At 35.7% G+C, this 24,029-nt stretch overlaps 1 protein-coding gene across 1 annotated transcript in view; it reads right to left on the reverse strand.

The window, feature by feature from the left end:
* Positions 1-24,029, reverse strand: part of MON2 (MON2 homolog, regulator of endosome-to-Golgi trafficking) — a 144,250-nt gene that overhangs the window by 113,524 nt on the left and 6,697 nt on the right. The window contains exon 2 of the mRNA XM_027854154.1: positions 12,772-12,835. Within this exon, the coding sequence (XP_027709955.1) occupies positions 12,772-12,835 (64 nt within the window). The remainder of the gene's footprint in view (positions 1-12,771; positions 12,836-24,029) is intronic.

Raw genomic sequence — 24,029 nt, forward strand, 5'->3', positions numbered from 1 at the left:
GCCCACCCTCAGTGAAAGCAGGCAGCTAAGCCCCCGAAGGCCAGTAAAAGCAAGTAAAGCCCTGAGCCCCGGCACAAAAAGTTGGGGACAGTGCAGGACCAGAACCCAACTCTCATATAAAAACACCAAGTCACAAAAAAAGCAGAAAAATGAGCAAAACAAAACAAAACAAAAAAAGAACTTGACTCCAGAAAGTTTCTATGGTGACAGAGAGGATCAAGGCATAAACTTAGAAGAGAACAACAGTGCCAAAATGGCTCATGTGAAGCCTCAAAGAAAAATGTAAATTAGACTCAGGCTGGAAAAAAAAATTCTCGCGAGAGCTTAAAAAGGATTTTAAAAAGCAAATTGGAGAAGCAGAAGAAAAACTTAAAGAATTAAAGAAATGAGAGTAATGCAAAAGAATCATGGGAAAAAAAGAGTCAATAGCATGGGAAAAGATATACATAAATTTACCAAGCAAAATAACTCCCTAAAAAACAGAATTGGCCAAATGGAAAACGAAATACAAAAGCTCAGTGAAGAAAATAATTCTTTAAAATTTAGAATTGAACAAGTGGAAATTAATGACTCTATGAGACAACAAGATACGAAAAAACAAAATTTAAGAAGTAAAAAAATAGAAAAAAATGTGAAATTTCTCTTTGGAAAAACAACTGACCTAGAAAATTGTCAGAAGGATAATATAAAAATTACTAGATTAGGGGCAGCTAGGTGGCGCAGTGGATAGAGCACCGGCCCTGAAATCAGGAGGACCTGAGTTCAAATCCGGCCTCAGACCAAACACTTGACACTCACTAGCTGTGTGACCCTGGGCAAGTCACTTAACCTCAAATGAATAAAAAAACAAACAAACAAACAAACAAAAAGAATTACTGGACTACCTGACAGCCATGATTAAAAAAAAAACAAAAACAAAAACAAAAACAAAAAATGCCTGGACATCTTTCAAGAAATTATCAAGAAAACTGCCCTGATACATTAGAACCAGAGGGCAAAAATAGAAACTGAAAGAATCTACTGACCACCACCTGAAAGAGATCCAAAATGAAAACTCCCAGGAACATCACAGCCAAAGTCCAAAGCTCACAGATCAAGAAGAAAGTACTGCAAGCAGCCAAAAAGAAAACAGTCAGGATTACACACTTCCACATTAAAGAACCAGAGGGCTTGGAATATGATAAACTGGAAGGCAAAGGAGTTAGGATTACAACTAAGAATCACTTACCCAGCAAAACGGAATAGAATCTTTCAGGGAGAGAAATGAATATTTAATAAAATAGAGAACTTTCAAGCATTTCTAATTAAAAGACGAGCTAAATAAAAAATCTGACCTCCAAATTCAAGACACTAGGGAAATGTAAAAAGGTAAAAAAGAAACAAGAATGAGAAAACATAAGAAATTTGATAAGCTTAAACTGTTTATATCTCTAGGTGCTGAGATGATATTTACAACTCTTAACAACTATTACTATAAGAGCCATTAGAAGGAGTATATGTAGAAGGGGTGACATTGATGAGAATGATACCCCCCCAAAAATAAAGGGGTGAGGAAGAAAATTGCACTGGAAGGAGGAAAAAGATTGAATGGGATAAATTATATCACATAAAAGAATGAAAGCTATTATAATGAAGGGAAAGATGGGGTGGTGGCAGGGAAAGCTTAAACCTTACTGTCATCAAACTTGACTCAAAGAGGGCATAACATACACACTCCGTTGGCTACAGAAATCTATTCTTACCCTCAAAGGAAGTAAAAAGGGGCGAGATAACAGAAAGGGGAGAGGGGACTAATAAAAGGGAGGGTGGATTGGAGAAGGCAGTGATCAGAAGCAAAACACTTGTGAGGAGGGAAAGGATGGGGTGTGAGAGAGAGAGGGGGATAAACAAGCAAAAATAGCATGGAGGGAAATACACAGTCACTTATAATAACTGTAAAAGTGAATAGGATAAACCAACCCATAAAACGAAGCAGAGAGTAGAAAAGATTAAAAACCAGAATCCTGGGGGCAGCTAAGTGGCACAATGGATACAGCTTCGGCCTTGGAGTCAGGAGGACCTGAGTTTAAATCTGGCCTCAGACACTTGACATTTACTAGCTGTGTGACCCAGGACAAGTCACTTAATCCCACTGCCTCACCAAAAAAGGCAAAAAAAAACTCCAACCCTCCCCACCCCCCCAAAAAAAAACCAACCCAGAATCCTACAATATGTTGTTTACAAGAAATACATCTGAAGCAGAGAGACACACACAAAGTAAAGGTAAGGGGCTGAATCTATTATGCTTCAGCTGAGGCAAAAAAAGCTGAAGAAGCAATCAATCCCAGACAAAGCAAAAGCAAAATAGATCTAATTAAAAGAGATAAAGAAGGAAACTATATCTTGTTGAAAAGTACCATAGACAACGAAGTCATAGCAATATTAAACATATATGCACCAAATGGTATAGCATCTAAATTTTTGAAGGAGAAATTGAATGAGTAACAGGACAAAATAGATAATAAAACTATACTACTAGGGGCCCTCAACTTTCCCCTCTTAGAACTAGATAAATTTAACTAAAAATAAACAAGAAAGAAGGAGGTGAATAAAATTCTGGAAAAGTTAGATATGATAAATCCCTGGAGAAAACTGAATGGGAATAAAAAGGAAAATACTTTTCCTCAGCAGTACATGATACCTATACAAAAACTGACCATGAATTAGGACATAAAAACCTCACAACCAAAGGCAGAGAAACAGAAATAGTAAATGCATCCTTTTTACATCATAATACAATAACAATTATATTCAATAATGGAAATGGAAAGAGAGATTAAATATTAATTGGAAATAAAAATAATCTAACTCTAAAAACCAAGTGGTCCAAAAAACAAATCAGAAAAACAATCACTAATTTCATTAAAGAAAATGACAACAATGACACAACATACCAAAATTTACGGGATACAGCCAAAGCAGTACTTATGTGAAAATTTATATATCTAATTGCTTACGTCAGTAAAATAGAGAAAAAGCAGATCAATAAATTGGGCATGCAACTTAAAAAATTAGAAAAAGAACAAATTAAAAATCCCCAGTTAAAAATCAAATTAGAAATCCTGAAAATCAAAGGAGAGATTAATAAAACTAAAAGTAAGAAAACCACTGAACTAATAAAACCAGAAGCTGGTTTTATGAAAAAAATCAATAAAATAAATCATTGGTTAATTCAATTAAAAAAAGGAAAGAAGAAAACCAAATTACTTGTATCAAAAATGAAAGGGGTGAATTCACCACCAATGAAGAGGAAATTAAGACAACTGTTAGGAGCTATTTTGCCCAATTATATGCCAATAAACTTGACAATCTAAATGAAATGGATGAATAGCTAGAAAAATATAAATTACCCAGATTTCAGAAGAAGAAATAAAACACATAAATAACCCAATTTTAGAAAAAGAAATTGAACAGGCCCATCAATGAACTTCCTAAGAAAAAATCCCCAGGACCAGATGGATTCACAAGTGAATTCTACCAACTTTTTTTTTTTTTTTTGATGAGGCAATTAGGGTTAAGTGACTTGCCCAGGATAACACAGTATCAAGTATCTGAGGCTGGATTTGAACTCAGGTCCTCCTGACTCCAAGGCTGGAGCTCTATCCACTGTGTCACCTAGCTGCCCCTTCTACCAAACTTTTAAAGAACAATTAATCCCAATACTATATAAATTATTTGTAAAAATAAGCGGAAAAGGAGTCCTACACCAAATTCTTTTATGACACAAATATGGTACTGATTTCTAAACCAGGAAGAGCGAAAAGAGAAAGAAAATTATAGATCAATTTCCCTAATAAATATTTATGCAAAAACTGTAAATTAAATACTAGCGAAGAAATTACAGCACTATACCACAAAAATCATATACTATGACCAGGTGGGATTTATACCAGGAATGCAGAGTTGATTCAATACTAGGAAAACTATTAGCATAACTGACCACATCAGTAATAATAAAACCAACAGAAAGCATGATTATCTCATTAGATGCAGAAAAAGCCTTTGACAAAATACAGCACCCATTCCTATTAAAAACACTAGACAGCATAGGAATAAATGGAGCTTTCCTTAAAATGACAAGTAATATTTATCTAAAACCATCAACAAGCATTATCTGTAAAGGGAATAAGCTAGAAGTCTTCCCAATACAATCAGGGTACAAGTGAAGCAAGTATGCCCATTATCATCTCCACTATTTCATATTGTACTAGAAATGTTAGCTATAGCAACAACAGAAGAGAAAGAAATTAAAGGAATTGGAATAGGCAATGAGGAAACAAAACTATCACTCTTTGCAGAAGATATGATGGAATACTTAGAAAATCCTAAAGAATGAACTAAAAAATTACCTGAAATTATTAACAACTGTAGCAAAGTTGCAGGATATAAAATAAACTCACATAAATCATCAGCATTTCTATATATTACCAACAAAGAACAGCAATAAGAGACAGAAAGAGAAAGTTCTTTTAAAATAACTGTAGATAATATAAAATACTTGGCCTGCCAAGACAAACCCAGGAATTATACGAATATAACTATAAAACACTTTTCACACAAGTCATATCTAAACAACTGGAAAAATACTGATTGCTCATGGATAGGGCAAACCAATATAATAAAAATGATAATTCTACTTAAATTAATTTATTCACTGCCATACCAAACTATCAAAAAATTATTTTATAGAGCTAGAAAAAAATCATAACAAAATTCATCTGGAAGAACAAAAGGTCCAGAATATTGAGGGAATTAATGGAAAAAAAATGTGGAAGAAGATGATCTAGTCATACTAGATTTCAAACTGTATTATAAAGCAGTAATTATCAAAACAATCTGGTACTGGCTAAGAAACAGAGTGGTGGATCAATGGAATAGATGAGGCACAAATGAAATAGTAAATGACCACAGTAATCTAGTATATAATAAGCCCAAAGATGCAAGCTTTTGAAACAAAAACTCATTATTTGACAAAAACTGCTGGGAAAACTGGAAAACAGTATGGCAGAAACTAGGAATAGACCAACATCTCACACCATATACCAAGATAAGGTAAAAATGGGTACATGATTTACACATAAAGGGTGATATCATAAGCAAATTAAAAGAGCATGGAATATTTTATCTGACAGATTTATGGATAAGGGAAGAATTTAGGACCAAAGAAGATACAAAGAGCATTATAAAATATAAAATAGGTAATTTGATTACATAAAATTAAAAAGGTTTTACACTAACAAAACCAATGCAACCAAAATTATAAGGAAAGCAGAAAACTGAAAAAAAATTTTTTTTTACAAATATCTCTGATGAAGGCTTCATTTCTCAAATATATAGAGAACTGAGTCTAATTTTTAAAAATACAAGTCACTTCCTCAACTGATAAATGGTCAAAGGATATGAACTGGCAGTCTTCAGACAAAGAAATCAAAGCTATCTACAATTTTATGAAAAATGCTCTAAATCACTACTGATTAAAGAAAAGGAAATTAAAACAATTCTGAGAACCTATCAGAGTGGCTAATATGACAAAAAAGGAAAGTGTTGGATGCTGGAGGGGATGTGGGAAAACTGGAATACTAATGCACTGCTGATAGAACTGTGAACTGATCTAACCATTCTGAAGAACAGTTTGGAACTATGTCCAAAGGGCTGTGAAACTGTGCATACCCTCTGATCCAGAAATATCACTGCTAGGTCTATATCTCAAAGACATCTGGGAAAAAAAAAGGGAAAAGGACCTATATATACATAAATATTTACAGCAGTTCTTTCTGTGCTGACTAAGAATCAGAAATCGAAGGGATTGAAGACTGGCTAAACAAGCTGTGGTATATGATTTTAATGGAATATTATCGTGCTATAAGAAATGACAAGCAGATGATTTCAGAAAAACCTGCAAAGATTTACACGAACTGATGCATAGTGAAATGAACAGAACCAGGAGAACGTTGTACAAAGTAACAACAATACTGTTCGATGAAGAACTGTGAATGACTTAGCTATTCTCAGCAATACAATGATCTAAGACAATCACAAAGGACCAATGATAAAGTATACTTTCTGCCTCCATAGAAAGAACTGATATTGTTTGAATACAGACTGAAATGTGCTATTTTTCACTTTCTTTCTTTCTTTTCTTTTATTCGAGCCTTCTTGGACAAAATGACTAACATGGAAATGGTTTACCTAATTGCACATGTATAACCTATATCTGATTGCTTACCATCTCAAAGAGTGGGGAGAAGAGGGAAGGAAGGATAAAATTTGGAACTCAAAACTTTAAATAAAAATGTTAAAACATTTAAAAAAGATGAATTAATCTTCACTATGTAGTATTTACTGCATAAACATTAGCTACAGGGCAACTATTATACTCAAAAAGTCATTTACAATCTAATGGAAAATGCTTACTACCTGTGTGACCTTGGTTGAGTCCATTAATCTTCTTGGACCTCAGCTTCCTCTGAGTGGGTTTCCTTCAAATGAGTGGACTGGCCTCTAAGGCTTCTGCCATAGATTTAGGATCCTATGAAAAGTGCCGGTTCCTCTCAATCACAAGCGTACCATTTTATGACACGCAAAGAAGTAGATATAAATGAAGCTTGTAAGATAATCTTATCACAGTTACAAAGGTAGAAAGAAGCAGCAGTCCAGTTGATCAGATCACAAACCAGAACAGAAAAAGGTTAAATACTACTATGACTGGTCAATAAGTCAACCAAAGACCTAGAAAATCCATGTTCTTGAAGCTAGAAAGTACACAGGAAGGGATGTCAAAGCAGGTGAAGAACATATAAGAGGGAGAGAGAATCAAAGCAGCAGCAAGACAAAGAAGGTGATGAGACAAGGAAAGTAATTAGAAGACAAGGAAAAAAAAGTGAAAAGGAAGAGTTGAAGGGACACAAAAATACCACCACAAACTTTACCTAACCCTTACTTAACCAATAAATTCTGTTACATAACATACCCCATTTCCTAATCATGCCAGTTAGTTGAGATGACTAATATTTACATAATAACAATAGCGGCTAACATTTATACAGTGCTTACTCTGAGCCAGGAACTGTGTTAAGTGCTTTACAATTATTATCTCATCTGATTCTCATAACCCTGGGAGGTAGGTGTTATTATTATACACATTTTGCAGATGAGGAAACTGAAGCAGAGAGAGACTGAGTAACTTGCCCAGGGACACACAGCTAGAAGTGTCTGAGGCTGGATTTGAATTCAGGTCTTCCTGACTCTAGGTCCAGCATTCTACCCACTACCCCATCAGGGTGGGTATTTATATTTAATAAATGAGGTTATCATATTTCATAGCCTTTCACTGTCACCAACAGTCATAGGACCATAGGATCATTCCTCTACAATTTTACATCAGGGGTGGGGATGCTACAGCCTCAAGGCTTCATGTGGCCTTCTAGGTCCTTGGGTGCAGCCTTTTGACTGAGTCCAAGTTTTACAGAACAAATCCTTTCATTAAGGAAATTTGTTCGCTGTTTGGATTTAGTCAAAAGGCAGAACTTGAGGACCTAGAGGGCCACATGTGGCCTAGGCTGCTGGTTCCCCACCCTGGTCCTACTTCCTTGTCTCAAGTGATTCTGCAGACAAATTAGCTCTGGAGATTTCTACCAACCTGGAAAGGTTTTGAGTAAAGGCCCAATGATGGGCTGAGTTTATCTGTTGTAGGAGGAACTATTAGTTAAATGCAGAAAAGATTATCATCTGGTTAGTCACAGGGTGATAAATTTTTTCAACCAAACCAAATTACAAAGACTTAAATTGCAAAAGAGTTGCAACTTTCACTAGTGGAGGGAGCCCCTACATCAAATAAATCAGAGATCTTTGAAATATTAAATTATTATGACCATCTGAAGTAGAAGAAGATTCCAACTTTAGGTCACTACTCATGATTATAAAATGCTGGTCTAGTAACACGGTGGTTAATTGTAACCCAGGGCACTACAATCTTTAAAGAACTCTTTCCTGCGGTATCCAGGAGTAAGAAAAGTCCAACCCAATCCAAGAAAATGCAATGGCCTTTAGTCACAAGAAAATCTACTATGTGCCAGGCACTGGGGGCAGTGTTTTGCTGCTACTCAGTCATTTTCAGTCAGTCTTGTCCGACTCTTCGTGACCCCATTTGGGGTTTTCTTGGCAAGGATACTGGAGGGGTTTGTCATTTCCTTCTCCGGCTCATTTGACAGATGAGGAAACTGAGGCAAACAGGGTAAAGTGATGACTTGCCAAGGGTCATACAACTAGTAAGTATCTGAGGCCAGATTTGAACTCAGGAAAATGAGTCTTCCTGACTCCAGGCCTGGTGCTGTATCCACCAAGCCACCTAAGTGCCCCACTGTGGGCAGTACCGGAATACAAAAATGAAATTGTCCCTGCCCCCATGAACTTATATTCTAACATCATTACTCACATATAAAAACACATACAAAATATAAATAAATATACACAGGAGGTGATCCAACGCTTCAGCTTTACAGATGAAAAAACTGAGGACCAAAGAGGTTAAAGTCATCTGCTAAAGTTATAGAACAGCATAGCCAAGATTGAACTCGGATTCTCTGACCAGAAATTATCCATGATCTGTGGACAAGAAATCTATGTTTTCCCTACCCCTAAAGCTTTCAAAAATAACACAATGTACTTTCAAGGCTCAACTCATAACAGTAATATAGAGTTGGGTTAGGGAACCTATGTTTATGGTAATTAAGATTGGTATTAGTCTTTTTGTATCATTTTTAGTGAAGCATTTTACTTTATTTGGTTTCTTATGGTATCAGTGATACTGCCTAACAGTGCTGAGTACATAGCAGGGACTCAAGGATTAATTATTTACTCTTGATTTTAAAATTTTCTGGGTTCAAGTCTAGGCTCTAATATATATTTATATCCTAATTTTGTTCAAATGGGCAAATCACTTAACAGATAAGTCTGTTTCCTCATCGTAAAATGGAAACGATAATCCTTATCGTATCTAGATATCTCAAAGGGTTGTTGCGAAAAAAGCACAGAGCAAGGAAAAGAGATTTGGAATAAGAGGACTCAGGTTCAAATCTTCATCTGCCCCTTGGCCAAGTCATTTATCCCCTCGAGGCCTCAGTTTCCTCAAGTCTAAGATAAAAGGACTGATATTAGATGACTTCCAACAGTTCCTTCCATCTTTAAACCTGTGATAACAAAGACAGAGAGAGACAGAGAGAGAGAGAGAAAGGGAGAGAGAAAGGGAGGGAGGGGAAGAGAAGGGAAAAGAAAGAAAGAGAAAGAGAAAGAGAGAGAGAGAGCGCAAGCACGAGCTGGCCTGAAGGATGGAAGACCTGGGTTCAAGTTCCCCTTCTGCTACATCCTGACTTGTAACCCCTGGCAAGTCACTCAACTTATCATTTCTCCAGGCAACACTCAGAAGCCTGGCATTGGTGGAAGGTGTTTCCTCACTAGGAATGATGTAGGAGTTCTCTACATCAATGAAATCACAAATCCAAACATTACTCCAATTAACAGGAAGCATACAAAGGATTAGTAAGATGCATGGTCTCTAGTCTCAAAGAGTTTGCAATTCAACTAGACAGCCAACTGATAATAACAAATGGGGATAAAATTTAAATGTTTTCAAAGTAGATGCTGATGATTGGGAGAATGGTTATAAACAAATCACGGTACATAAATGTAATCAAATACTGCTGCACTATAAGAGGTAACAAACATTAAGAATTGAGAAAAATATGGAAAGTCTTGTATGAACTGATTAAGAAAAAGGCAAACAAAACCAAAAATACACAACTTCAACAACATAAACAAACAGAACAAGAACAAAAAAGAAAATGGATATTGTATAATTATAATGACCCAGTTTGGAGTTTCCTGGAGAAAATTATTTTTGAAAAAGCCACAGAGATTTTAAGTCACACAAAAATACTTTAATTTGAGTTTGTCATCTTTTTAAAGTCAAATTCCTGTCACAGAAAAATCATTCTCAAAAATTTACCTTAATTTATAGAAAACACTGATATGTTCATGAAATGCCACCAGTAAAGACTCAATTGGAGGGTTGTCAATAAAAGAAATTGCAGAAGATAAAGGAATTTAGCTAGTCATGATTCACAACCTAGCACATCCAATTTTAGATTATGCTTGGCGATAACAATAAGTTCACGTAAATTTAGTCTAGAATGCCAATTCCCAAAACAATCTTCCATGAGAAATAATTACTGATGGGTTTGAGATGCAAATAAAAAATTTATTAAGCATCCACTATGCTTCATGCACTGTAAAAGGTACTGGGGATACATATAAAATCGAAGCAACAATTTGACTTCATGTAGTTCAAAGTCCACTGGGGCAAGAGGAATGATGAGATGGTCATGAAAATTAAAATATGCTTTTATTGCTACTTATTGGATTTTCCAGATTTTCAATGCTGGCATTACTTGCCATAGCATTCTCACTTATGTCAATATTCATGAAAAGACATGAGGAAAAAAAGTAACAGGGTTGAGTGAAACAGATGGTTAAGAGGGAAATATTTTTTCAGATATGAATATTATGTAAATTGTCAGCCATAGGTTAGAAAAGTATTAAGTATGCTCCCAACGGAATTTGGAGGACTTGACAACTCATAAAATCCCAGCTAGAATATAGGTATGGCTTCTGATGATAGGGAGGGAAAAATTTGACAGTGGGCTTCTCCAAATTCTCTCCCTCCTCTAAACTAATACCACTTACAACTTATTTTGACCTTATTCATCTATTACCTCTTAACATCTCTTGTACTAGTATATGAAACTATTGATTTGTTCTTTAACCTTTCCTGTGTGTATGACACTATTCTTAAGAGCAAATAACAAATATTATCCCTTTTTGAAGTCCACCTCCCTTCCCCACCCAAATAGAGCCAAGCACAGGGAATAAATAGCTGATCAATTAAGTACTGGCTAAATGAAGAATCCTACTGTTGTTGGTAAAGTATTAAAAAACACTTTATTGAAATTATACTGAAGTATTAAAATATACTAAATAAGTCAAACAAAAATTATCTTTTGTAATGAGAAAATAATTTGTATATATTTATCACTAAAATTATCACAACTGTTAAAGACATCTTCTCTATACTATGCTTTTTAATAAAATGCAATTAAGTCATTCAAAATTCTTCTTTCACCTCCTAAGGCAAATTGTGATTACGAAAACAAAATCTGTAGGTAAATGTAGGGTCAAGAAATTTGGTCTCATATATGAAATATGCTTAAACTATTATTTCTCTGTGTTATTATATTTCCAAATAGAAGAAGAAATTTTTCTCAGTTCTGAATCTTATGTATTTGTCACCGCTGACATTACCTGGCATAGCATTCCCACTTATGTCAGCATTCATGAGAGCAATGAAAACAAAGAAAAAATAAAGGTGGCATTAAAGGAAAATGTCTAAAGGGACAGAGGTATAAATAAAAGAATCCTTCTTCAGTGCCAAAAGAAACGAGGCTGAATGCTACTACTATTTCCTAGGCTACAAGAGGAGTCACTTTAAACACAAAAAAACTTTTTGGCCTTTCTGGATAGTAACAAGCCCTATAGTTATGAGAGGATTGGGGAGAAAAAGATACATGTGTTAAAAAATCTGTCAGATAAATATCAATTAAAGAAAGGGTTCCATCTTTACTGAAATAAAACCATTTACATTTAAAATGAACACTCCTGTAGGATATAAAAAACAACAGGAACAAGGGAAAACATCCATTATTATATTCAAATATGACTGACTACAGACAGTCCCTTGATCTCAGCTTCTTCTCCTTTTCCTCTCCCACCAATATTCCCATAAGAATTATAGCAAACATACTTAGCTATTAGGAAACTGTGAAGGTTCAGAATTGAATAAAGGAATGAAGGCGTGAAAAAGCAGCCCCTGGGCCTCACAACTCTGTCAGGGTTTTGCTTCTAAGAAACATCCACACACAAAAATACTTCTTCTACGTTACCTAAAAATGTTTCCTTCATTCTACCATCCTGCCAGAAATTTGAGATTTATATGACTTAATCTCTAGCAAAGTAGGATTATCAATCATTCACACTTTACTGTAATAAGCTTAAACAATTCCATGGATTGAATGAGTATTAGTGGGGGAGAGAGGGAAGATGGGAGGCAGACAAATATTTTCAAAGCATATAGTGCTTTGGAGGTAGGTAAGATCCTATAATAGGGAGCTTAGGGCAGGATGAGGGTAGTGAAAGTCAGGGAAAAAAAAGATAATCAGAAAATGGGGGAAAGTAAAAATAAGGAGAGGGAAAAATACCAAAGATAAACTTTATTCCAAAATTTTGCCTAAGACCAGGCATGTACCAAGAAAAGAGAAAGAAACCCTTTCTTTTCTCCTCCCCCATATCTGCACCAATATAGCCCACCATTTCGTTCCAAGCATTCATGTACCATTGGTACCACAGTATTTTGAAGACTAGCCTAGAAATCTAATCATCATTTATAATGTGCTTTAAATTCCAACCAAATAACTTACAAATGAATTTCTGGAACATAATTCACTTGTAATGTGATGACTACATACATTTTCTATTATTAGGTACAGCAAATCATCGGGAAAACTTTTCCTCAAATTTTGAGGAAAAGGGCAGTGTAACTGATCCTATTTCTAAAAGAAGATTTTGCCTTTACACTTAGATTTTCTTATTATTCACGCTGTATTTTTAATGTAAACAATTTACCTGTCAAAATTTCAGTGCTTCGTGCAGCTATCGTTTTAACTTTGATTATTCCTGATTCAGCAGCCTGTAAGAATGAATAAAAACAATTAGAACTTAAAACTGCTATACTAAGCTTTCTTCATAAAAACAAACAAAAAAATTTAATCAACCATCAAACACGATGGAAAGCTGTCACTATCAGCTTATTTAATCCTCAAAATTTTGTTACCCATCAAGAGCCCCAGATCTTGAGAACAAGGTAGATAACAAAAGTAAGGTAATTCACATTAAATGTATTAAAATATGATTATACAGACTTGATTATCCATGTTATGGTTTATCCACTACCATTATTTAAACTTATTTTAAATTCCCCTTTCTACTCAGTATATCTCTAGATTATCTAACTCCACCTTTATGTGCTCTTGTTAGCATGACAAATATCAGAGCAAGCAAAAAATACAGAAGAAAACAAATTATTCCCCACCCTGCTCGGCAAATAATTCCGACATAATGGAATGTCAAATAACTGCTGCAGTGGATTATCTGTGATACAATCCCTCACTCCCCTTCTGAAGCAGGAATTAATGATGGTAAACTGCTCTGTTACCTCTTATTGAATACATATGTACTTTAAATCTGTGTATGCCTATATAAAGAGAATACTTTTTTTCCTTTATATCTATCCATTTCTGAAATGTTTTGAGACACAGAATAAGAGTAACTGGAAGTTCAAAAGGAAAAAGAATTCATGTTTAAGCCTTGTTAAAGCAAATTTTTTATGTTTCATGTTGGTTTTAAATCAACACAGAAAATGCACTGGGATAATATGTAACTTGTACCAAATTTGCCAGCATGTATCAATTATTTATTAGTACATACACTAATGGCTACATGGAAGCCCTAAAACCCAAGGAGCTGAATCCTTCCAGATCATACTTTTTTCCTCTCACTGGAACTGCTCAAGGATATAATTCTTTATTTGGTCTATTTGACTGGATTTTTGCCAAAGGCCTTCTGCTAAATCAACAATACTAAGCTAAAACAAGGAGTTGTTTAACCTGAGGCAAAAGTACAGTTCTTCCTCTTATCCTTTCATGTGGCTCACTTTTTCTGCTAAGTTGGAGTTTACCTATGACAGAAAGGTCTTAATAAAATCATTAAATATCCCTTGGGAGCCTAAATCTGAATCCAAGATTGATTAAGAGGGGAGAGTTGAGTCCATCAACCTATTTCTTAGTTCCAGTTAACCACTCATTTCCTCTATTTTCCCCCCTTCGCTGGGCACAGACTTAGCATATAGTCAATACACATTGAATATAAGAGAAAAGCACTAGCAAAAAAAGTCAACAAATTAACAGGCATTTATTAAGTATCTACTAACTGCCAGGTTAAATAAATGTTAAGTGCTGGAGATTGCAAGAAAGCCATAAACCATCCCTGTTTGGGAACTCAAGAAACTCACAAATTAATGGGGGAAACAACATGCAAAGAACTATGTACAAACACGATATGTACAGGGAGGAAAAGGGAGATAATTACAGAGGAAAGGCCCTAGTATTATTAAGGAGGACCAGGAAATACTTCTTAAAAAAGGTTGGATTTTTGGTAGGACCAGAAGGTAGAGGTGAGGAGAGAGAGAGTAATAGGCACAAGGAACAATTAATGAAAATACAGAGGGGAGAAATGGCATATCTTGTGCTAGGAACAAGGAGACCAGCATCGATGGATTACAGAGAATACAGAAGAGAATAAGGCATAAGAAAACTGAAAAAAGGTAGGAAGGGCTCACATTATTAAGGGCTTTAAAAATAAGAGGATTTTATATTTGATCCTGAAGGTAATAAAAAGCCACTAGAATTTACTGAAGCTGTTCTTTAGAAAGATCAATTTGACAATTGAGTGGAGGATGGACTGGAGTGAGGAGAGACATGAGAAACAAATTAAATAAGAAATAATAGACTTAAAAGATACAGAAACATAGGACTAAGAACTGATTGATTTAAGACTGGAAAAGGAATATAACAAGAATGAATATTATCACCTTATTTATTTAACTTTCATGTAAAATGCCAGGCTAGATGAATCAACAGCTGGAATTAAGACTGTTAGGAGAAATATCAACAATCTCAGATATGCAGACAATAACCCTGTGATGGCAGAAAGTAAAGCAGGTCAAAAGAGATGAGTATAAAAGCTAGCTTGAAGCTTAACATCAAAAAAACCAAGTTCTTGGCAACTGGTCCCATCATTTCCTGGAAGAAAAGAGGAAGAAGGAATGGAAGCAGTGTCACATTTTATATTCTTGGGCTCATCACTACAGATGGTGACTGAAGCCTTGAAATTAAAAGATACTTGTTCCTTGGAAGGAAAGTTACAGCAAATCTGGATAGCATACTACAAAGCAGAGATATCACCTTGCTGACAAAGGTTCATATAGTCAAAGCTATGGTTTTTCCAGTATCAATGTATGGCTGTGAGAGCTGAACTGTAAAGAAAGCTGAGCACCACAGAATCAATGCTTTTGAACTGTGGTGCTAGAAAAGATTTCTGAGAGTTCCTTGGATAGCAAGGAGATGAAAACAGTCAAGACTTATACTATTTCAGACTGTTCTTTGGAAGAAGAAACACTGAAGCTGAAACTTAAATACTTTAGCCACATAATAAGACAGGACTCATTAGAAAAGATACTGATGTTGGGAAAGACTGAGGGCAAAAGGAAAAGAGGGTGGCAAAGGATGAATGGAAAGATAGTGTCACGGAAGCAATGAACATGAGTTTAGAGAGACTTTAGGAAACAGTAGAGGATAAAAGGGCCTGGCGCGCTACGGTTCAGGGGTCACGAAGAGTCGGCCATAACTGAACCACTACAACAAAATATTGTGTATTACAGATTCTAAGGTCAGTTAGGCAAAGTACTACAGGAAATCTGAGGAGGAAAATGATCACTTTTCCCTATATTAATCAAGAAAGATTTCTTAAATAGGTTGGAATTTGAAGAAGGCCTTGAAAGGGAAGGCTTCCAATGGATGGAAAATGACTAGGGAATGGGAGAAGGTATTTCAAATACTGGGGACAATGTGAACAGAAGCAGAGAAGCCAGAGAGGACACAATCAGCAAGCATAAACGCTTACTCTGTTGTCAGGCCTTGTGATAAGCAATAAGGATACAAATAAAAAGCAAAAAGTCTTAGCCCTCAAGGAGCTTATAGTATACTGGGAAAACAACATATATAAACTAGAACAAAGAGAAAAACAGAATAGATAGGAGTTAAGATCAGAATTAAGAATTTGTTTTTAAAAATATTTTGAGGGGGACAGATCAAGATGGGAGAGTACAGGCAGCAACTCAGTTGAACTCTCCCAACATTCTCCCCTCCAAACAACTTTAAAATAATTCCTCAAAATGAATTCTGGAGTGCCAGAGCCAACAAAAAATCAGGGTGAAACATTTTTTTCAGTCCAAGACAACTGATGAGTTCAGCAGGAGAAGTTTGTAACACCTGCAAGAGGGCTGGCCTCAAGTTCAGCACAAGCAAAGGCAACACCATCAGCAGGCTTTGGAGATGACTGCAACAGAGACAATAACAGAGTCGGATAACTGGTCGGAAAGCGATTATAGGGAACCCTTTGCTGTCAATGGGTGCAGGATACCGTTCCATTACTCATACGCAGTCCCAAGTCACCGTTCCAGGACAGAAAGGAGCACTAGCACTTGTGGGTACAGGACAGCAGGAAACTTGGTCACAGTTCTAGAGTCAAGGAGAGTATTAGCACTTGCACTTTCAGGGGAGCAAGTCTCTTCCTGGGAAAAGACCAGAGCATGGGCCAGGAGAGCAGTGACCACACCTCTCCTTGGATCAGAACACCTTGGAAGCACCAAAAACTTACAGACCCCCTACAACTAGCTCTGAAAACAGCAACACAAAACACTTGATGCTTGAGACAGTGCCCCCTGACCCTGGGAGCAGAGCCAAACTTAAACATAAAGTTAAAAGTCAAGAATTAGGCTAGAAAAATGAGCAAACAACACAAAAGGAACCTAACCATAAAAAGCTGCTATGGTGACAGGGGAGATCAAGACACAAATTCAGACGAAGATAATCATGCAAAAATAGCCACAAGTAAGGCCTCAAAGAAAAATGTGAATTGGATACAAACCTAACAAGAATTTCTAAAAGAGGGGCAGTTAGGTGGCACAGTGGATAGAGCACCAGCCCTGGATTCAGGAGGACCTGAGTTCAAATCCAGCCTCAGACATGTAACACTCACTAGCTGTGTGACTCTGGGAAAGTCACTTAACCCCAATTGCCTCACCAAAAAATATAAAATAAAATAAATTAAAAAAAAAAGAATTCCTAAAAGAGCTCAAAAATGATTTTAATAATAAAATAAGAGAGCTAGAGGAAAAAATTGCGAAAAGAAAACAGAGCAATACAAGAAAATTATGAAAAGCAGGTCAACAGCTTGGCAAAAGAGGCATAAAAAAAAAACTGAGGAAAATAACATCTTACAAAACTGGCCAAGTGATGGGAGAGGCAGAAAAATTCACCAAAGAGAATTCCTTTAAAAGCAGAATTATAGAAATGGAAAAAGAGGCAGAAAAGGTCAGTGAAAAAATATTCCTTAAAAATTAGAAATGGGCAACTGGAAGCTAATTATTCTTAAGAGACATCAAGAAACAAAGTCAAAAAACAAAAAATAAAATAGAAGAAAACATAAAATTTCTCATCAGAAAAAAACAAGTGACCTAGAAAGTACATCAAGTAGAGATAATTTAAGGATTACTGGACCACCTGAAAGTCATGATAAAAAAAGAAAAAAGAGCCTAGACATCACTTTTTAAGAAATTATCAAGGTAAACTGCCTTGATATCCTAGAACCAGATGGTAAAATAGAAACTGAAAGAATACACCAACCACCTACTGAAAGAGATGCCAAAATGAAAACTGCCAAGAACATTACTGCGAAATTTCAGAGCTCCCAGGTCAGGGAGAAAATATTGCAAGCAGCCAAAAAGAAACAATACAAATATTGTGGAGCCACAGTCAGGTCACACAAAATTTAGTTAATCATTATAACTATAAATGTGAATGGGATGAACTCATCCATAAAATGAAAGTGGATAGTAGGATGTCTATTTGAAGCCAGAATCCAGTAATATTTTGTTTACAGGAAACACAGTTGAAACAGAAAGACACTCAAAGAATAAAAATAAGGGGCTGCAGCAGAATATATTCTTCTTCAGCTGAGGTAAAAAAGTAAGAGGTAGCAATCATGAAATCAGACAAAGCAAATACTTAAACAGACCTAATTAAAAGAGATAAGGAGGGAAACTACATTTTGCTAAAAGGTACTACAGACAATGAAGTAATAGCAATACTAAATATATATGCACCAAATAGTACAGCATCCAAATTTTTAAAAGTTAAATGAGTTACTTGAAGAAACACACAGAAAAAGTATACTAGTGAGGGACCTCAATATTTCCCCCTCAGAACTAGATAAATTTAACCATAAATAAATAGGAAGAAGTTAAAGAGATGAATAGAATTTTTAAAAAGTTAGATATGATAGACTTCTGAAGAAAACAATGGCAACAGAAAGTATACCTTTTTTTCAGCTGTACATACCACCTTCACAAAAACTGACCATGTATTACAGCATAAAAACTTTACAATCAAATGCAGAAAAGCAGAAATATTAAATACATCCTTTTCAGACCATAATGCAATAAAAATTACATTCAATAAAGGGCCAAGGAAATATAGACTAAAAATTAATTGGAAACTAAATAATCTAATCCTAAAAAATGAGTGGGTCAAAGAATAAATCAATAATTACATTAAAGAGAACGACAACTATGGGACAACATAACAAAATTTAGGGAATATAGTAAAAGCAGTACTTAGGAGAAAATGTATATCTTTAAACACTTACATCAATAAAATAGAGAAAGATTAGATCAATAAATAGGGCATAGAATTAAAAAACAAGAAAAAGAAAAGATCTAAAATCCCCACTTAAACACCAAGTTGAAAATCCTGAAAATCAAAGGAGAGTTCAACAAAATAGAAAGTAAAACACTGAACTAATAAATAAAACTAGGAATTGATTTTATGAGGAAAAAAATTGATAAACCGTTGGTTAACTTGATTTTTAAAAAGGAAGAAGAAAACCAAATAGAAAATGAAAAGGTTAAATTCATCACCAATGAAGAGGAAATTAAAGCAATTGTTAGGAAATATTTTGTTCAATTATATGTGAGTAAATCTGACAATAGAAGTAAAATGGATGAATGTTTACAAAAATATAAATTACCCAGATCAACAGAAAAGGAAGTAGAATACTTAAATAACCCCATCTTAGAAAATAAAAATTGAACAAGCCATCAATGAGCTCCCTACAAAAAAATCACCGGGACCAGACAGACTTACAAGTGAATCCTACTAAACATTTAAAGAACAATCAATTCCATTATTATATAAACTATTTGGAAAAATTGGTGGAGTCCTACCAAATTTCTTTTATGACACAAATATGGTGCTGATACCTAAACTAGGAAGAGCTAAAAGAGAGAGAGAAAATCATAGTCCAATTTCCCTAATGAATATTGATGCAAAAATTTTAAAGAAAATACTAGCAAAGAGACTGCAGCAATTTATCACCAGGATAATACACTATGACTATAATCCCACTATGAAGTGGGATTTATGCCAGGAATGCAGGAATGGTTCAATATTAGGAAAACTATTAGCATAATTGACCATATCAATAATAAAACCAACAAAAATCATATGATTATCTCAATAGATGCAGAAAAAACCTTTCACAAAATATAGCATACATTCCTAATAAAAACCCTGGAGAGGGGCTGCTAGATGACTCAGTAGATAAAGCTCTGGCCTTGGGAGTCAGGTCCACCTAAATTCAAATCCAGCCTCAGACACTTGACACTTAACTAGCTGTGTAATCTGGGCAAGTCACTTAACTCCAATTGCCTCAACCAAAAACAAATAAATAGATAAATAAATAAATAAATCTCATGTTAGGTGCAGCTAGGTGGCGCAGTGGATAGAACACTGGCCCTGGAGTCAGGAGGACCTGAGTTCAAATCTGTCCTCAGACACATAACACTAGCTGTGTGACCCTGGGCAAGTCACTTAACCCCACTGCCTAGCCTCCCCCCCCAAAACAAACAAACAAACGAAAAAAACCACTGGAGAGTATAGGAATAAAGGGAGCTTTCCTTAAAATGATAAGTCATATATATCTAAAATCATCAGCAAGCATTATCTGTAATGGGGATAAGCTAGAAGCCTTCCCAGTAAGATCAGGGGTGAAACAATTGAAACAAAGGATGCCCATTATCACGTCTATTTTTCAATATTATACTAGACATGTTACCTTTAACAGTAAGAGAAGAAAAAGAAATTAAAGGAATTAGAACAGGCAATGAGGAAACAAAACTATCACTCTTTGCAGAAAATATGATGGTATACTTAGACAATCAACTAAAAAAGTACTTGAATAATTAACAACTTCAGCAAAGTCACAAGATATAAAATATAAAATAAACCCACATAAGTCATCAGCATTTCTATACATTACCAACAAAGCTCAGCAGCAAGAGATAGAAAAAGAAAATCCATTTAAAATAACTGTGGACAACATAAAATCTCTGGGAGTCTACTTGCCAACACAAACACTGGAACTATATGAACAAAACTATAAAACACTTTTCACACAGATAAAGTCAGATCTAAACAATTGGAAAAACTTCAATTGTTCATAGGTAGGCCCAACTAATATAATAAAAATGACAATTCTACGTACCTAAATTAATTTACTTATTCAGTGCTATACCAATTAAATTACCAAAAAATTATTTTATAGAGCTAGAAAAAATAATAACAAAATTCATCTAGAAAAAGAAAAGCTCAAGAAAATCAACGGAATTAATGAAAAAAATGCAAAGGAAGGTGGCCTAGTTTTACCAGATCTAAAACTGTATTATAAAGCAGCAATCATCAAAACTATTTGAGTACTGGCTAAGAAATAGAATGGTGGATCAGTGTAGTAGATTAGAAACACAAGACACGGTATTAAATGACTACAGTAATCTACTGTTTGATAAACCCAAGGACTCCAGCTTCTGGGAAAAGAACTCACTATGTGACAAAAACTGCTGGGAAAACTAGAAAACAATATGGCAGAAACTAGGTATAGATCAACATCTCATATAAACCAAGGTAAAATCAAAATGGGTACAAGATTTAGACACACAGTGATGCCATAAGCAAATTAGGAGAGCAAGGAATAGTTTACTTGCCAGATCTATGGAGAAGGGAAGAATTTATGACCAAACGAGATAGAGAAGATTATGAAATGCAAATTGTGTAACTGTGATTACATTAAATTAAAAAGTTTTTACACAAACAAAACCAATACAACCAAGATAAGAAGGCAGAAAGATGGGGAACAATTTTTACATGTGTTTCCGATAAAGGCCTCATTTCTCAAATATATAGAGAACTGAGTCAAATTTGTAAGAATACAAGTCATTCCCCAATCACTAAGTAGTCAAAGGATATGAAGAGGCAGTTTTCAGATTAAGAAATTAAAACTTATAATCATGAAAAAATGCTCTAAATCACTACTGATTAGAGAAACGCAAATTAAAACAACTCTGATGTACTACCACACACTTAACAGATCAGCCAATGTGACAGAAAAGGAAATGACAAATATTGGAGGGAATGTGGAAAAACTGGAACACTACTGCATAGTTCATGGAGTTATGAACTGATCTAACCATTTCTTGAAAGTAATTTGGAACTATACCTAAAGGGCTAAAAAACTATGTATACCCTTTAACCTAGCAATACCATAGATCTGCATCACAGATCAAAGAAAATGGAAAAGGACCTATATGTACAAAAATATTTGTAGCAGCTCTTTTTGTGATAGCAACAAATTGCAAATAGAGGGGATGTCCATCAATCGGGGAATGGCTGAACAAGTTATGGTACATGATTGTGATGGAATACTATTGTGCTATAAGAAACGACAAGCAGGACGGTTTCTGAAAAACCTGGAAGACTTAGCAGAACTGATGCAAAGTGAAGTGAGCAGAATTTAGGAGAATAATCTACAGAGTAACAGAAATACTGTATGATGATCAACCGTGAATGACTTAACTACTCTGATCAATACAATGAACCAAGACTTCTGAAAGACTTAAAATAAAAAAAGCTATCCACTTCCACTGAAAGAACTGATGGAGTCTGAATGCAGATTGAAGCATATTTTTTTTTCAATTTCTTTATTTTTCTTCTTGTTTTTTTGCAACATGACTAATATGGAAATATGTATTGCATGATTTCACACATATAACTGATACCATATTTCTTTCCTTCTTAATGGGCGGGGCAAGCAGGGAAGAAGATAATTTGACACTCAAAAATTTTTAAATGAATGTTAAAAATATATAATAAATGTTAAAAGAAAAATATTTTGATAAACATTTAATATAATTTGTTTCCTCTGTAATCGGATGTTTACATGTTTTTTGACTGACTGACAGTGAAGAGATGGTGTGTTTTTGCTAGGAAAAGCAAAGAGACCAGTGTCACTGGATCAAATAGTACTTGGAGGTGGGGAGTAAGGTCTAAGAAGATTGGAAAGGGAGGAAGGGCAAGGTTATGAATGGCTTTAAAAACCAAACGCACCATTTGATCCTAGAGGTAATAGAGAGCCACTGCAGTTTATTTAACAGGAGATAATATGGTTAGAGATACACCTACACATCAGAAAGATCAATTTGACATCTGAATGGAGGATGGACTGGAGTGAGGACAGACTTGAGGCAGGGATATCAACTAGTAGGTTATTGCAGAAGTTCAGGTGTGAGGAGATGAGGGCTTACACCAGCCCTCATTGTGACACTGTCAGAAGAGAGAAAGGGTCATAAAGGAGAGATATTACGTAAAATGACAGCTAATTGTATTTAGTCAAAGGGCCACACTTGAGGTGCTAGCGAGACACGTGGCCTGGAGGCTGCAGGTTCCCCACCCCTGTTCTATCTCATCAACCGCATTTCCTACAGTTTTCCACTCCATTATTCCCAAATAGCTTCAGAAAAATTAAAAATAATTCATACTCACGAAAAAAAGGTTGAATGTCCAAGTACTATTCGATCCAGTGACACTGGTCTCTTTGCTTTTCCTAGCAAAAACACACCATCTCTCCACTGTCAGTCAATAAACATGTATTAAAGCACCTAAAAAATGTGTCAAGAAGGAACTTAAAGTCTAATGGGTGCATTTCACTAGCTATCTCAGTCCTTAATCTCAGAGCCTTCCTTTCTAACTACCCCCAATTTATCCTATATGAATCTTATGTATACATAGTTATTTGCATGCTGTCTCCCCTATTACATTGTGAACTTCTTGAGAGCTGGGGCTGAGTATCTCTGGCACTTTGCAAAGTGCCTGGCACATTAATAAATGCTAACTGACTATGACTATAACTAAAATAAATCATAGGTATGAGGGGGCAGAGCCAAGATGGCAGAGGGAAAGCAGTGACTGTCTTGAGCTCTCTCCCAAAGCCCTCCAAATACCTAAAAAATGGCTCTAAACAAATTCTACAGCAGCAGAACCCACAAAAAGACAGAGTGAAACAAATTTCCAGCCCAAGACAGCCTGGATGGTTGATGGGAAAGGTATATTGCACCAAGTAGGGAGAGCAGCACAGCTCAGCGTGGGCCCGCAGGCCGCCAGCGACCCTGGAGCAGGCCTCAGAAGACTGAATCGCGGGCAGCTGTTGTAGTTTCCAGACTTCTCAACCCCTGAACTCCAAAGACAACTTACAAGGTCAGTGGGGAAAAGTCTGTGACTGTGGTGAGGAAGGAGCTAGGTCTCAGCCGCAAGTCTGGAGCACAGCCTGGGGCCTCGGCTTTTTCCTGAGCTTGTGGCCCACAGACTGAGGGGGAATAGAGTAGCTGATCAGAGGGGGATTGCTGGGATCTCTTTGCCAGTGCTGAGGCAGGAATCTCCTGCTTTACCTGTGGTTGGATCTGGGTCACAGTTCTGAGGGGCGATCCCAAGGTGAGAAGGAAAGCTGGCACAGTGGAGTTTGTTGTGGTGGTGGAGAGGAAACACCTTGCCCCTTACCATACCACCTTGGAAGAACTGAAAATTTACAGGTCCCTAGAAGTACCTCTGAAAACAGCTGTACAAACCCCGGAAGCTTAGGACACTGGAAGCAGACTTTTA

This window comes from Vombatus ursinus, unplaced genomic scaffold, assembly GCF_900497805.2.
Source record: "Vombatus ursinus unplaced genomic scaffold, bare-nosed wombat genome assembly UNPS02010320.1, whole genome shotgun sequence".
Classification (NCBI taxonomy): domain Eukaryota; kingdom Metazoa; phylum Chordata; class Mammalia; order Diprotodontia; family Vombatidae; genus Vombatus; species Vombatus ursinus.